General features: G+C 34.2%; 2 protein-coding genes across 7 annotated transcripts; both read right to left on the bottom strand.

The window, feature by feature from the left end:
• Positions 1 to 1,628: 1,628 nt before the first annotated feature.
• Positions 1,629 to 5,533, bottom strand: LOC139858102 (plasma membrane ATPase 2-like). 4 transcript variants are annotated; one of them, XM_071846955.1, is made up of 5 exons: positions 5,231 to 5,533; positions 4,070 to 4,254; positions 2,351 to 2,514; positions 2,203 to 2,235; positions 1,629 to 2,121 (listed from the first exon to the last, which is right to left on the bottom strand). In XM_071846955.1, exons 2-5 carry the CDS (start codon positions 4,089 to 4,091, stop codon positions 2,065 to 2,067), a joined length of 276 nt encoding a protein of 91 aa, XP_071703056.1. In that variant the 5' UTR covers positions 4,092 to 4,254; positions 5,231 to 5,533; the 3' UTR covers positions 1,629 to 2,064. The 4 variants fall into 4 exon arrangements, with proteins under 4 accessions (XP_071703056.1, XP_071703055.1, XP_071703057.1 ...); XM_071846954.1 differs by having other exon boundaries at positions 4,070 to 5,533; XM_071846956.1 differs by having other exon boundaries at positions 4,147 to 5,533.
• Positions 5,534 to 9,338: 3,805 nt separating this feature from the next.
• On the bottom strand, positions 9,339 to 15,441 carry LOC139858248 (plasma membrane ATPase 1). 3 transcript variants are annotated; one of them, XM_071847113.1, is made up of 22 exons: positions 15,369 to 15,440; positions 15,130 to 15,212; positions 14,905 to 15,024; positions 14,649 to 14,747; positions 14,399 to 14,536; positions 14,180 to 14,314; positions 13,905 to 14,084; positions 13,597 to 13,803; positions 13,377 to 13,496; positions 13,163 to 13,282; positions 12,946 to 13,068; positions 12,702 to 12,806; positions 12,447 to 12,591; positions 11,776 to 11,940; positions 11,435 to 11,673; positions 11,313 to 11,345; positions 11,146 to 11,227; positions 10,705 to 10,865; positions 10,309 to 10,494; positions 10,037 to 10,219; positions 9,700 to 9,878; positions 9,339 to 9,613 (listed from the first exon to the last, which is right to left on the bottom strand). In XM_071847113.1, exons 2-22 carry the CDS (start codon positions 15,184 to 15,186, stop codon positions 9,517 to 9,519), a joined length of 2,874 nt encoding a protein of 957 aa, XP_071703214.1. In that variant the 5' UTR covers positions 15,187 to 15,212; positions 15,369 to 15,440; the 3' UTR covers positions 9,339 to 9,516. The 3 variants fall into 3 exon arrangements, with proteins under 3 accessions (XP_071703214.1, XP_071703212.1, XP_071703213.1); XM_071847111.1 differs by having other exon boundaries at positions 11,435 to 11,940; positions 15,369 to 15,441; XM_071847112.1 differs by having other exon boundaries at positions 11,435 to 11,940; positions 15,130 to 15,235; positions 15,369 to 15,384.
• Positions 15,442 to 16,100: the final 659 nt, after the last annotated feature.

The following is a 16,100-nucleotide window of genomic DNA, read 5'->3' as shown; positions in this document are numbered from 1 at the left end:
GCTCTTCGGCGGTTGAACGTGCTTTTCTCGAGTCAATTCTGGGTCCCTCACCACTAGAAGCTAAATTGGAGAGATCATCGCCGGAGGCTTCTTTTGGTTCTCCAAAGGCTTAAAAAAACGAGTAAGAACTTCTCCGTGGAAAAGGTTGAAGAGAAGGTATCGAGGACGGGTGAGAGAGGTAAGAAGCCTTAGTTCGTCGTAGTTGTTTTGATGGGTTCTAAATTTGTTTTGATGGATGAACTTTTATATCTATCATCTTATTTTTTGATTTCATAATGGTTTATTGGTTTGTTTGTTAGGTTCTTGTTGAGCGGTTTTCATTGTTCATGTATTTCGTCCTTTTTGGTTGGACGCTTTGTTCGTTTGGTTGGTTTGTCTCGGCTCTCTTTGTTAGGCTTGATGTTGGTTAGTTCGGTTAAGTGAGTCGAGATTTCGCTTATGTATCGGTATGATTGCTTCTTTCCTCATTAGATGAAAGTTTATGGTATAAAAGTGTAAATTTTTTTCGCTAAAAAAGGGGTTTCATATAGTTACTTTTAGAACTTCTTTCTACAATAACCTTACCCTATCATAAACGCAAGTATTCCATATTTATTAGAAATGTAACATCATCACTACTAGTTCAACCAGATTGAAAGTCGCTTTGTCGATTCGGAGGGCAGACAAATTCAAAGTATAGAGCACATAATTGTTTATTAGCAGAGTTAACTCCGGCATCGCATTTGTTCGCTAGGAACAAAGCTCTTTTTGATGGTGAAGTCCCGTGTTGGATGGTTATCGTTTGTCTCATCAAGCTCAAAGTATTTCAATGGGCATTATCTTCAAAGTTATGCCGGAGTCATTTGGGAGAATAATCTATGCTTATTAATTCGATAAGCATGAGTTCATGGGTCTCTGTTTAGCGTATGGTGCCTGCCCCACCTTTTGTTTTATCATTTCATAGACGTTTATAGTCTCAATTACTTGTGTTTTCGGAAAGAGTAGTTTTTTCTCTTTGCCTTGTTTTGTATTTCGTCGATTTAATGAAACGGTCCCTTTTCAATTTATTTATTTTTTAGAACGGCTTATTTCGGCATCGAATATTCTCATTTGTTATCCACTCACGCGTTGGGAGGAAACTCATCACACACCATCGCCGCATTGGGTACCCGGTGTGCTTTGGATTAAACCGAGTGACTTGGAGCATACACCTTTATCACCACAACCCTTGAGAAAACCTCCCCGAGATTCGAACCCTCGCCAAATAAAGGACAAGGGACCGGCAACACAGGCTTTGTACCACTCAAGCAACTAGGCTGGTGGTCCCCTTTCAATTCTAATTTCCGTTTTCGCAAATAAAATTACTACTTCAACCGGCCACTACTATTAATATCATCAGATAATCCAACCAAATTCATATTATGTTAACCTGTCAATTAGAATCCTAATTATGCCTTACAATCAATCATTATCATCACAAGACTACACGTTCAGGACTTTCTTGATCGAGTTTCTTAGAGTAGTTGAGTTGTTACCATCATATATCTCATGTTCAGCTTTTATCACCAACGGCCAATGGGATTGCAAATTTATATTCACATGATCTTAACGGACAATACTAGACTGCAACCATGCAATGTGTTGGCGATCATAAGAATTTAAAACTGAATAACATCATATCCAAAAGCCTTTCTTTATATGCACAACAAATTACGGCATAAAAAAGGTTCTCATTTTTCCCAGTTCACAGAGTATACACTGGATCACGAGCTATCAACAAAAGAAAAAATAAGACAATCACCTTACGAAAATAAACAACTGTTGTGTTCCAAAGGTAACTTACAAACTAACGTTAGCTTTGTTTCTTAGACGGTGTATGCTTGTTGAATTGTTTCTATGTCTAGACCCTTGAGTCTAACCACTGATTCAACGTGACCCTTCAACGTATGCAATTCTCTCAACCTAACAAAACCAAATAAAAATAAATAATACCTTGCGATTTATACTCTTCGTTTGGCTTCTTCTGCCATCTGGTTAAGCACAGTCACATTCGTGCGATCACCAAACATTTTTGTGTCAGGAACTTCAAGCCCGTGAAGGGAAATGGAATCTCCAAATTAAAGCAAGCAGCAAAAAACCGAACTGACACAAGCACAAATAACATATAAGATCAAGACCTAGAATAAACATAAAATACACACACGGGGACACAAAATAACTTACCACAACACGAATAGTGATTTGAACTGCATATATCTGCCAAAAAGAGCAGATACAGTTAGGCCAACCAAAATTTTCCCATTTAATATATCTCGATTATTACATAAATTTTCACATTTTATAAATCCAAATTTTAGAATAAAAAACACACCAGGGAAAACACTGGCGAAACTAAGGCTTTCTCGATAAGTTCATCAATGGGTAGAGCGGCGATTGACTCGTCTTTATTTTGACCGAGTAAAGCAGAGGAAGGATACATATTGGTTCCCATTCCAAGGTGTCGACCCATTTCTTTTCCTACGGCCAATTGATCCCCTGTTCAAAGGTCACAAAGATTAGTATTCAATTAGAGGTGATAAATACATGGGTTGGGTAACAGGTCAACACTAGAAGCTATTATACAGGGCATAGAAAAAATTCGAACAATAAATCTCGAAATTAATCCTAGTACAATTCATTCCTGAAACTGAAACGAATGTAGTTGCCAAATTCAAGTCACTACTTTTCCAATTTCTTGAAATTTCGATAAAGAGCAGCATGAGCCTGATAAACTGCCACGGCCCTCTAGGACTCTCTTTTCATCCCTCCAGAACTTTCTATTTTTATAACATAAAAAGGCACATATACAATTACAATCTACATTCACAATTATACATTATACAATCAACAATACACAAAATACAAAACACGCTCGCAAAATAAAAGATATAACAAAAAGAAATGTAAAATAAAACGAAATGAATCACCTGGTATGCTACAACTAGTGACCATAACCCACGGTCTGCTAACTTATCAATCAAAGCATGAACTTTGCGTTCTATATCCGATCTGTTGTGTGCAAGACTCGAGATTTAAACCAAGGTACCTAACTAGTTACTCAACCTTCAATGTTCACAATACACAATCAGGGCTAGAGCGCAAGTTTATTATGGATAGATATGATAGTTTTAACCCATTTATATCAGGACATGAACATCAGGTCTAAAGTACTCAACCTGTGTCTTTAAGCTTACCTCAAAGTGTTTTTTTTTCTTGACAAAAAAATTTCATTACTTCCACAATATAAATCCAAGAATTAATATCATGTAAATAACATATAACAGTTCATAAGAGGCGACATGATCCGTAAGAGTTGGTAAACGAATCGTACGGGTTAAGGTCATTTAAGAGTTGGGTTTTGAGTCACCTCGCTTTTAGGCAATTAGACTCTACTACTATGGATATAGAAGAAGTCGTTACATCTCAATATAAATTGCAATCTTTCTACATAATGTTTAACATTTCCACTCTACATCTTCAAAATTCAAACAATGATGGCAAACATTTTATGAGAATATGAGTATATTGAAACAGCATGCATGAAAAAGACAGCATTAAAACGAGAGAACATTAGATTCAATGACACATAGAAAATGAAAACATATTATATTATACGAACCAAAGTGAATCTAACCAACATTAAAACTACATGGGAGGTATAGTTATGTTTTTTAACTTCAACTTTCCAACAAATTTTTTCGCATTTCTATATTTTGGATAAGTAGTTTCCCATTAGAGCAATCAGACATATCAAATACTGAGTATTCAAAAGTTTCAATTACACCACTTGACAAAAGTTATCAATCACCTACCCACAACGCATAAACAAAATAATCATAAATGTATCTAACTTTAATTGTTTCATTACTTCAATCAATGTAAATACGGAATAAATATGAATATTGTTTTTTTAGTAAAATAAGCTAATAAAAGATTTCTAATTACTGCTATTAGATAACATAGCAATACATAACAACAGTAAATATAACTAATAATTAAGCTCAATTAATTGACTAACACCTTAGCATTGTAAACATATCAAAGATTTTACCCTCTAAAACAAGAGAAGCCATGGAAATTGTAAGATAAATACGAAACTTGTTGTGCAAGCTAGAGTTTATTAATCACCTCGATTAATATCAAATACTTGTTGATTTGGGCCGTCAGCTCCTCCTCACTCGTTTCATAATGGCTTGATAGATTCGATCCACACGGTAACTTATTTTGAATTACAAACTGTTTTATTGTCACATACAAGGATCAAGGATGGTATAGGTTTGGAAAAGCTTTTTGAAAAGCAATTGTCGTTGAACTCAATTTTTCACAATCATATCAATGGTTGAACTCTGTGATTGATGTAATTTCTGAACAATTTTAGTAGCTAAGAAAACCGATTTTTTTAATGTAATAAGGAGTCTCCTCTGTTTGTACATTGTAAGGAGAATTATTTTGTGTTTAGTACCGAGAATTCTTTTGGTTTTAGTAGTTCTACATCTATGTAATCAATTTTGCTGAAATAAAGGAACTCCGTTCGTCATATCTTGAAGTTTATAACAATTCTTTATATCACTTTCGAAGGTTGGATCAATAACTAATGTGTCGCTTAAATCTCTCACAAAGCCGACAATAATTCATCTTTCCAAATCATTCGAAAAATCAGTTCTATTATCAACAATTTTAATAGCTACTTTAAGATTCTCGAACTTCCATTTACACACCTTATTTTCGCCCGACCAACTTCCATCGTCTATTTTTGTTTTACCCAGCCTAATAGTTGCTCAAAAATCAATGCATCCACAGATTTATTATTAGAGATGTTAAATTTATGCCAAACTTCTAATAAGCCAACAAAACGCAGTGTTTGTAACACTTTCGATAAAACATCTCCACTGTTATTACTCACAAAATTTGCATCGAAAAAACTAAAATAAATATAAAAAGTTTTTTTCTAATATTTTATAAGCGCCCCTTTAATTTTAATGAAATTGGACTCATTTATGTTCTAGTTAGTCCAGTGATCAGCAACATCAATATTCTTCGAATTATAAAAATATTGTGCAATCTTTATCTTTAAAACACGTCTCTTAACTTATTTTTCTCGATAATTAACTAAAAGAATAGAAGTTGTCTGGGTTAATACTAATATATTACTATTAATTAACTTATACAAATAATTTTGCACATCCTAATGACAAAGAAACAATAAACATACCTCATCCGTAGTGCCATTTTTATGATAAAAAAACATGAACCATTTAGAGTTTTCTTTTATCTTCAACAAGTTGTCTTTCTACCGTTCACGAGTTTTCTTTTGTCTTAAACTCCATTAAACACTTTGTCTGCTTTTTGCGATACGCAACATAAATATTCTCAAGTCTATTTTGGCTGGTGTTTTTAAACCATTTGACAAATTTAACGTTACTAACCATCCGGGCATAGCCTGGATGGCCACTGAGGTATCCCCATGATAGCATCCACCCGGGTTCGAGTTTGAGTTCCGCCTCGGCTTGTTCAAAAAGAGAGATGACTGGAGGGATGTCGAAAGACAATTCACCCGGTAGAGGGATGTCGAAAGACAATTCACCCGGTAGCGGGTATGGCACTCAGCGGGCTCGTTCCCCCAGGTTTACCCTCTGCAGGGGAGTCAAAGATTCGTTCGTAGGGGGGGTTCCTGAGTAACCAAAAAAAAAAAAAAAAAAAAAAATTTAACGTTACTACTTTTCTTAAATTTCTCAGTTTCTACACATTTGATAATTTGCTTATGTACATACGCGCAAGTTTCATTGGGGAAAACATAATAGCAAATTTCCCAGTTTCAACACTTCAAAAAAGAATATAATAAAATATCATAGAAGGTGTGGTGTATATTATATTCCAAAACAATTCTTTTAAAATGTTTATCAAGGCAACAATCTTTTAATTGTTAACCCGATGGAACTTGCAGCACATGCACCTAAACAAATTGTCGAATGTGGAAAAAATGGGAAATTTAAAAAAGTAATAACATGAGATGTGTCAGATGATTCAAAGCCACCAACCAGAGTAGACTTTACAATCTTTATGTTGCATATCACAAGAAGCAGGAAAGTGTTTTATAGAGTTAAAGATAGAAAAAAACTTGGTTGGCGGTAAAGGAAAACCCGTTGAAGGTAGAAAAAAACTTGGTTGGCTGCTTGTTTATCATAAAAATGACACTAAAGACGATGTATCCTTGTTTCTTTGTCATTATGACGTGAAAAAATATTTATTTGAGTTGATTAATAATAATATATTAGACAACTTCTTTCTTTCAGTTAACAATCGAATAACTAACCTAGAGACGCGTTAGAAAGATGAAAATTGCACAATATTTTATAGTTCGAAGTATTAATGTTGTTGATTACTGAACCAAATTGAACATAAACGAGTCCAGTTTTCAATTAAAAGAGGCGAATATAGAATAGTAGGAAAATCTTGGTATACTGACTTTAGCTTTTTCAAAGCAAACTTTGTGAGTAATAAATAGAGATGTTTTATGAAAAGTAAAAAAGATACAAACACCGAGTGTTGATGACTTGTTAGAAGCCTCACATAAATTAAACATCTCTACCAATAAACCTGTTGATAAATTACTCTTTGAGCGAACTATTAGGCCGAGTAAAACAAAAATATACGATGGAAGTTGGTTAGCCGAAAATAAGTGGGGCAAATGGGAGCATGGGAATCTTAGGGTACTATTAAAATTGTTGATAATAGAATTGACTTTTCGAAATTATACTACAGTTTGCAACTCTTGAACCATCCATGGATTTGAAAAGGTGAAAGTATTGTCGATTTTCTGAGAAATTTTAGCGACACATTAGTTTTCGATCCAACCTCCGAAAGTAATATAGTTAATTGTTATAAACTCCAAAATGACGAATGGAGTTCCCCTATTCCAGCAAAAGTGTGAAACTGATTACAAAGATGCAGGGCTACCAAAAACAAAAAAAAAATCGTAAGTACCATAAACAAAATAATCCTCCTTACAATATAAAAACGGAGGATACTTTATATAATAGAAATTTGATTTCTCATCTACTAAGATTGATCAAAAATTACATCAGTCACAATGGTTCAATCCGTAGAAATGATTATGCAAAATTTAGTCTAACGAACACAAAATTGGCAATTGTTTTTCAAAAAACTTTTCCGAACCTGTTATCATCTATGTATATGACAATGAAAGAGTTTGTAATGCAAAACAGGTTACCGTATGGATCGAATCTATCAAATTATTATGAAAAAAGGAGAGCAGAAAGAACCAAAACTGATGGTATAAGGCAGCAAGTATTTGATATTAACCGAGTTGATTTCCCGAATATACGATTGTTCTTCAGAGCCAACGCCATTCCTGAAAAACAAAACGATGACACCTTGTGTTTGAGTTATGAGAATATGCTATTGATAAGTAAATTTCTAATATGGAATGGCATAATCTGGTGAGGCATGAGATTATGCAATAAATAAAGATAAAAAGATTATTAGTTATAACTATCAATATTTAGTAGAAAGCGCGTATAAAACCTCTACGCATACAAGCATCTTTATTTAGGATTTTTCAAGAGAAATAAACTAAGTCATAATAAATAATATGCACTCCAGCTAGATACATCATATCAAACAAAAAAACAGAAGAGACAAAAAACTTAACAATGTCTATTCATGAAATAATTAGACTAATTTTTAAAATAGACAACGTAGTACTATCATACAACAGATTATGAACTTTAACACAATCCTGGAGTAACACTTACATTTTCAAACTAGATTTTATAACACGAGTAAGAAGCTAAGAGAATAAATACAGATTGATGGCAAAGCAGTTATAAAAGAGACATCATAGATCTAGAAAACTTGGAACGCAACAAAAAAAAAAAAAAAAAAAAAAAAAAAAAAAAACCTTTTATAAGACCATCAACCACACAAGTTACCAAAAAAAAAAACTTTAAACACCCAATGATAGACTAAGAACCTTTTAATAACAAGATATCAACAACAACAATAAGAAAGTCTGAACACACTAGTGCTCAAAACATAGAAAAGAGCACAAACAATAAACTGTGCAATCATCAACAAGTTGAACTGAAGATGTAAACGAAAAAAATAAGGATTTAAATCGATTACCTGAAACTTTGGATGAGTTCAAGAGAAAAAGAAGGATCGAGAGAAATAGCGGCGCATATGATCTATACTCCGTAGTATTAGGGTTGAGGGTATCATGGTCTTTTTGAATGTGAAATGAAATTAGATTAATGTTTTGCGTATTTGGCAGCTTGAATATGTTTACAAGAGTTTAAAACTTTTTAAGAGAGAGAAAACTCAAAAACTAACCGAACTAATGTTTATGATAAAACCTGTAACTATTTGTTATTTTACTTTTTATTTTAACAGTTTTAGCTATTATGTCAAACACATAAATACATATAACAAGTTACCGACTACCAGTTATCAACTATCAGTTACCAGCTACCATCTAATTTTGCCAAACATACTCATAGTTAGAGTTGGAGCTGGAAGTTGAAGCTTATTTTGAAAAAGTGGAAATTGGAGTTTATTTCTCGTCGGATTTGAGTCTTTTGAGCTCTCTGAGTGGTCTAGCTACCCGCTGGGATTATGTTCATCAATGCCAAATTCTCACTTTTCGGTTTCCTTTAGCTCGGAAAATCAAGTGGCGAATGAATGGAGTTCTGGCTTTTAGTTAGTGAAGGTTTGCCATTTTTTGTTGTGGTTTGTCTTTGCAGGTGACGGTAGGGTGGTTGTCGGACCCTTTTTCTAGCCAGAAGTTTATTATCGTCGTCCTAGCCGTTTGTTATGCTTTCTATGTTGTTTAATGTCAGTGCAGCCGCTATTTAAGTTTCACGTTGTTGGAATCTTTTGTTTCCCATATAGTTGTTGATCTTCCGATCCTTTGGCTAAAAAAGATATATTTGTAACATCACCACTACTAGTTCGACTGGTCACTACTATTAATATCAGATAAAACTAAAGAATCTAATCAAAATCATATATTATGTTACTTGAAACGCTATTTATGCCTTGCAATCAATCATCAATCATAATCATCACAAGACCACACGTTTAGGACTTTCTTGATCGAGTTTCTTAAGAGTAGTTGAGTTTTTTTTTTTGGATAAAGTAAGAGTAGTTGAGTTGTTATCATCATATATCACATGTTCAGACTTTTATCACAAAGGGCCAATGGGATTGCAAGTTTACATTTGCATGATCGTAACAGACAATACTAGACTACAACCATGAAATGCGTTGGCGGTCATAAGAATTAAGAACTGAAAACATCATATCCAAAAGCCTTTTTTCATATGCACAACAAATTACGGCATAAAAAGGTCTCCCTTTCCCAGTTCTCAAAGTATACACTGGATCACGAGCCATCACGAAAGAAAAAAAAAATAATACACGAAAATAAACAACTGTTGTGTTCCAAAGGTAACTCACAAACTAACATCAGCTTGTGTCCTAGACAGTGTACGCTTGTTGAATTGTTTCTATGTCTAGACCCTTGAGTCTAACCACCGATTCAACGTGACCCTTCAACGTATGCAATTCTCTCAACCTAACAAAACCAAATAAAAATTAACAATTTGGGCCAAAAATGGAAGCTTTAGAAATATTTGAAAATCAATAATTAACAGACAATACCTTGCGATTTCTGCTCTTCGTTTGGCTTCTTCTGCCATCTGGTTAAGTTCGGTCACATTGGTTCGATCACCAAACATTTTGGTGTCGGGGACTTCAAGCCCGTGAAGGGTTCGTTGTGCATGGGCCCATTGAAGCTCACGTTGTTCCTTACCAAAATCCTTTTGCCTCGTGAAAGCAATCTAAATTATAAAAAAAAACAATAATTAACAATTTGCAAAATAATAAAATTTTTAAATAAATAAAACTATATAGCAACACACACACACACACACAAATATAGAATAATAAAAATAAATGCACAAGTTTGTATTACAAAAGGTAGACACGTGACACATACCCTCCTCTCGAGGACAAGGTCCCAGGCGCGTCCACTAAGAGCGTATCGAATAAAGAACTTGAGAAGATCGAGTGGGAAGTAAAAGACGATATTATAGAGCCAGATTACACCCGCCCATCCCCACCCGATTCCTTCCACTGCAGCAAATTCCCAATTCGCATAAACTGCTATTAATGTAGCAATCTGGTACAAACAAAATATAATTAATATTATATATTTAATATTTACTAATTAAAAGTTAAAAAAATACTAAAATAACTACTAATGTGTACCAATTGGGCAACAGCAAAAGCGATAACAAGCAGCCAACCAGGTCGTTCCACAAATGACCAGCTACGCGACCTCGTCACAAAAATTAGGGCTTGGCTTATTGTGCTGACTTGAAGATATATTGCTGAAGCCAGCTTTCGGAAATCGTCATGAGCGGTTTTCTCGAGAGTAGCCACACCAAATGTACGCTGCATATTACATTTCAAAAATGGTTCAATAAATGGGTAATCAGGTAAACGGGCCCACTACAAGATTTGCTTACAGTGAGGTTTGAACCTGAGACCTGTTGGAAGGAACTCAGGGCCTCAACCACCACTAGGTTATCTTGAGATGGTTTAGTTAAGTACACGGAATCCGTAAATAAGTATACGGTAAGATGCGGGTATAAATGTACGTACCGGAAAGAAATCCGTTTTATAAGCCGCCCAGAAGAATATAACGGTCATCATGGCTAAGTAAGTACCGAGTACGACCCCGGTAGTGAAAATTTCGGCAAGTTTCCAGCTATCCGGAAGTGGCGATGGCTTCACTCGATCCTTCGATATGGTCATAATGGTTCCTAAAATGAAACGGTTATGAATACGGGTAGCAAATAAGACGAGAAAAGGATATTGTACTGGGAAACGCGAAACTGAAAACTAGATATCGAATTGCAAGATTAGAAACTAAGACGCGAAACAGAAAAAGAAACGTGAATAATGAAACTTTGAGAAACGTGCCTCGACCCAACCCATTTAGTCATAAAAAAATGTGGCACGTTTCGGCCCAAACCCATTAGATCATTGACCCAACCCGACCTGTTTCCAGGTGTAACCATAAAACACAAAAAATGCACGAACCATCGTTAAGGATTGCGATGATAAGAACCATGAAGGGTGGGAAATCAAATCTCCATATCAAAGCAAGCAGCATGAAACCGAGCTGACATAAGCACAAATAACATAAAAAGATCATTACTTTAGAACAAAATTAAAACACGAACACATGATGAGACAAAATAACTTACCACAATACGGATAGTGATTGAAACAGCATAGATCTACAAAAATTGCAGATACAGTTGGGTTCAGCAAAATGTATTTTCTTTAAAATAAAATAAAAAATAAAAAAGATATGGCGAGACATTACAGTGTAATTTTTCATTCTTTGGAAAATGGCTCGACTGGTCAAAACGGCACTGATGATAACACTAAGACCGGGCTCGGTTAGGACTATATCAGAAGCACTACGGGCTGCATCGGTTGCATCGGCAACCGCAATCCCGATATCGGCCTTTTTAAGGGCAGGAGCGTCATTTACTCCGTCACCAGTCATTCCACATATATGTTTCCTAGCTTGCAAACGCTTTACTATTTCATATTTGTGTTCTGTAAAAAAAATTACAAAAAAACATTTCAAGTATATTAATAATAAATTACAGATCTTTTTCATTTTTTTATTAATTTTGAATGAAGGAAAAAAAATCACACCAGGGAAAACACCAGCAAAACCATCGGCTTTCTCGATAAGTTCATCGATGGGTAGAGCGGCGATTGACTCGTCTTTATTTTGACCGAGTAAAGCAGAGGAAGGATACATATTGGTTCCCATTCCAAGGCGTCGACCCGTTTCTTTTCCAATGGCCAATTGATCCCCTGTTAAAAGTCACAAAGATTAGTATTCGATTAGAGGTGACAAATGGTTGGGTCGGGTAACGGGTCAAGCCTAGTACAATTTAAACCCAAAACTAAAATGAATGTAGTTTCCAATTTGACACGACTTTTCCAAATTCATAATATTATCGTTATGCTTGCGATTTAGAGGAATCGTATATGTTCAGCTATATTCGACCTCAATAGTTAAAAAAAAGTGTTGCAAAGTCGGCCGCGACAGAAAAGTGCCCAACCCGGCCCGTTCTGCTCAAAATTGGTTAAAAAAAACTCGGGTCAACGGCGGCCTGAGTCGGCCAATAATGTCGGGTCAACGATTAAAACTCGGTCAATCTTTTATCTTTTATACCTATGAATAGAAGATCAATATTTTTATAATTTATGTTGGATTTATTCTTGTTTACTATATTTAGATTTGAAATGTATATGTCTAAGATATATCTACATTTAAAAGTCAACGTTAGTCAATGTTAAAAATTAGAAATATGGACCTGTAATCATTTTAACATTCACTCCGAGATTTAAAGCCCTTCGAATAGTCTCGGCACTATCATGTCGAGGTGGATCAAAGAGCGGCATGAGCCCAATAAACTGCCACGGCCCACCAGGACTTTCTTTTCGTCCCTCGGGAACTTCCTATTTATAAAAAACAAAAAAAAAGCAAATTTAATTATATAACTCAACAATAAACAAAACACTCACACAAACTGAAAAAAAAAAATGTAAAAGAAAACGTCATGAATCACCTGGTACGCTACAGCAAGTGACCGTAAGCCACGGTCAGCAAACTTATCAATAACGGCATGAACTCTGCGTTCTATATCTGATTTGTTGTGTGCAAGATTCAAGATCTAAACCAATACAAAAATATATAAAATTACAAATGTAGTAAAAAGTTAATCTTTTTGTGTAATATTGTTTTGGTTGTCATTAAATTGATACTCATATACATATACATATACATATACATATACATATACATATACCAACCTGCTCAGGGGCACCTTTGCTGACTCTATGCATTTTACCCTGATTATCCAAATAAGTCAACGCTGTGCGCTTATCGGTAGGATTAAATGGCAGAAAATGCAGCTCTTGGATTTCAGCACGCGCCTATTTTTAAAAAATAAATAAATAAAATATTAACAAGATAAAACTTTCTCCCATCCAAATTAACTGATATCTTTAGCTATATTATAATTATTACCTCTTTTGGATCAGCCAGCATATTGACTATAGCAGCATCAATAGCATCCTGGTTTTCAGTTCTTGAGGCTCGTGCTGACATCAGCACAACAGTATCTGCATCTACTCCCTTTGCAAACACCTAACAGATTAAGCCAACACAAATGTCAAATACCTTGTCAACCCACAAAAAAAAAATATATTAAAAAACAATTGAAGTCAACAAAAAAACTTACTTCAATAAGATTCTTGTCAACTGTAAGCTTGTTTAAAGTCAACGTTCCAGTTTTGTCACTGCAAAGCACATCCATTCCAGCCATTTCTTCTATCGCTGTCATTCTTTTTGTAATTGCTCCCTGTTAAAATAACAAACATATAAAAGTATAAGACAATATATCATAAATCACTAAAAATAAAGTATCTATTAAAAGAAAATTATCGATTAGGTCAACGAACCTGCTGAGCCAATCGATGAGACCCGATGGCCATTGTCACCGATAAAACAGTAGGCATAGCAATTGGGATTCCACCAATAAGGAGTACTAATAGATTATCAATTCCAGGCCTATATTGCCTATCTTGAATCGGGAACATTACTATTATCTCGATCACCATTCCAGCAGCAATCGAACAAATGCAAAAATTCCCAATTGCAGTCAAAACCTAAAAAGATGTATATAAGGGGTAAAATAATCAAAACCCAATTCCAAAAAACTAAAAAGTCAACACCTTTGATATGAAGTTTGAATCTTTTTCATCTTCACCTTTTGAAAGTGTCCAACTTGGTTCGTGCTGTCAACAAGATGGGCTGCCTTTCCGAAAAACGTGTGGACCCCGGTTGCAATCACAACTGCCTCGAGCTCACCCTGTTTGCAAGTCGAACCGGAATAAACACCGTCCCCGGGACCTTTTGTTACCGGAAGTGACTCACCTGTTAGAGCCGACTATACCCAAAAAAAAAAAAAAAAAACTTGACCAGTTCAGTACAAAATAACATGATTTGATCAAGAAACGGTTATACAAACAGTTGATAACTCACTTGATCAATCTTTAAAGGATCACCATCGAGCAAACGAGCATCGGCTGGAACAATATCACCAAGTTTGATACTAATTATATCGCCTGGAACTAAGATGGAAGCATCTTCCTCGTTCCATCTCCCATCTCGTAGAATCTATAAAATTTTTGAATAAATCATTCAAAAATGATATTATTATGTCAAATATATATAGAATTATGAAAAAGTAAATGATGATACCTTTGCTTTTGGAGATAGCTGAGCCATGAGAGCAGCAGCTGCATTACCAGCATTGTTTTCTTCAATGAAACTAATTGTGGAGTTGATAATTAGCAGAGTAATAATACCCACAAAATCCTGCCAATCAGGAGGCTTTCCCTACAATTTTTTTTACTAAAATTAAGCTTTTTTATAAAAGAAAAAAGAATAATACTAGAAAATATGTATAGTATATAATGTTTGAAGAAAAGGGTTTTTTTCAAGTTCTTACTCCTCCATTAGCAAGAGCAATTGCCATAACAGCAGCAGCTTCCATAACCCATGACAATGGATTCCACATAAAACCCAAAAACTTCAAAAATTTGCTTTCCTAAAAATACCCATATCATAATTTTGGTCAAATCTTACTCAGAAAATTATGCTCTAAATAAATTTAAAAAAATAAAAATAATAAAGCATCATAACAAGATTTGGGAACAGAACACAAACACACATGAAATAGTAATAATATTTGAATTGGAGTGTACCTTTTTTTCTTCAAGTTTATTATGGCCAAAAATAGCTAATCTTTCTTCAGCAGCAGTACTAGTGAGACCCTCTTTGCTACATCTCAAATTCTCAAAAACTTCCTCAATTGGAATACTTTCCTGCACAACATAATTGAACCGGATAAAAAAATTATAAAAAAATTTAATTTTAATTTTTAATTGAAAATAAAAAAGAAAGTAGAATGAGTAACATAGATCCATTACCAAATCTACAGTTTCCTTCAGCACAGCGTCAAGAACTTCAGGCTTTTCTTCTCCCATTTTTTTTGTGGTTTCTTGAAAAGCAACTAGTTGCAAATCAAGCACAAAGCTTTAATATATAAAAGATTATGAAATAATGAAAACCCAGATGAAAAAACACAATATTATTATATGAATTATTATTATTATTATTATTATTATATGAATAATTGTGGTTTAAGAAATATAAAGAGGCTTCTCACCTATAACAAATCTACAAGGAGCTGAACCGCTGATGAGAGATAATAGAAGTAAGTAAGCAACAGTACTAACAGGCCCCTAAACAAACCAACAAAATAAAATATATTTATTAATTATTAATTTATTAATTTATTAAGTGGAGTAATAATTAAGGAGTAATTTTATAATAATTTTATAATTTAATTAGTATAAAATGAAAACATTTGTTTGATATAGTTGAAACTTTTTACCCTAAAACAAAACTCCGTGGTAGAAGTCCTGCTCCTCTGTTTCAATTCTCAAGAAAATAAAAAGTAAATTAAAATAAAACTTTTCTAGATTAATATATAAAAAATTTCTAAAGTTTATGTATTCTGCATTGAGGGTTGCACTTTTGTGGCGTGTAGCAGCTCCGATTGACTACTATTTTATCAAGAATATTTTTTAAGCTATTCAACAAAATATAGGAAGTGCGTGCAAACGTTGGAGTATTATTGTTATTTTAGCAAATTGTAGTATCATTTTGAATAAACGTACTTGAAACAACAGCACTATAAGATACATTTTTATTCGGCTATTTTGATATCGAATATTCTCATTTATCAAAACAGCACCAGTGAGACGACCCGTCTTAATCCATAAGGACGAATACAATAACATATGATTACATCGCGAGGTAATTGACCTCTATATGATACATTTTTCAAACATTGCATTCGTTTTTTTTTTTTTTTTTGAAAAGCAAGAGAGAATAT

Source organism: Rutidosis leptorrhynchoides, chromosome 7, assembly GCF_046630445.1.
Source record: "Rutidosis leptorrhynchoides isolate AG116_Rl617_1_P2 chromosome 7, CSIRO_AGI_Rlap_v1, whole genome shotgun sequence".
Classification (NCBI taxonomy): Eukaryota; Viridiplantae; Streptophyta; class Magnoliopsida; order Asterales; family Asteraceae; genus Rutidosis; species Rutidosis leptorrhynchoides.
The sequence above is the reverse complement of the archived record's forward strand: the minus strand, read 5'-3'. Positions and strand labels throughout refer to the sequence as shown.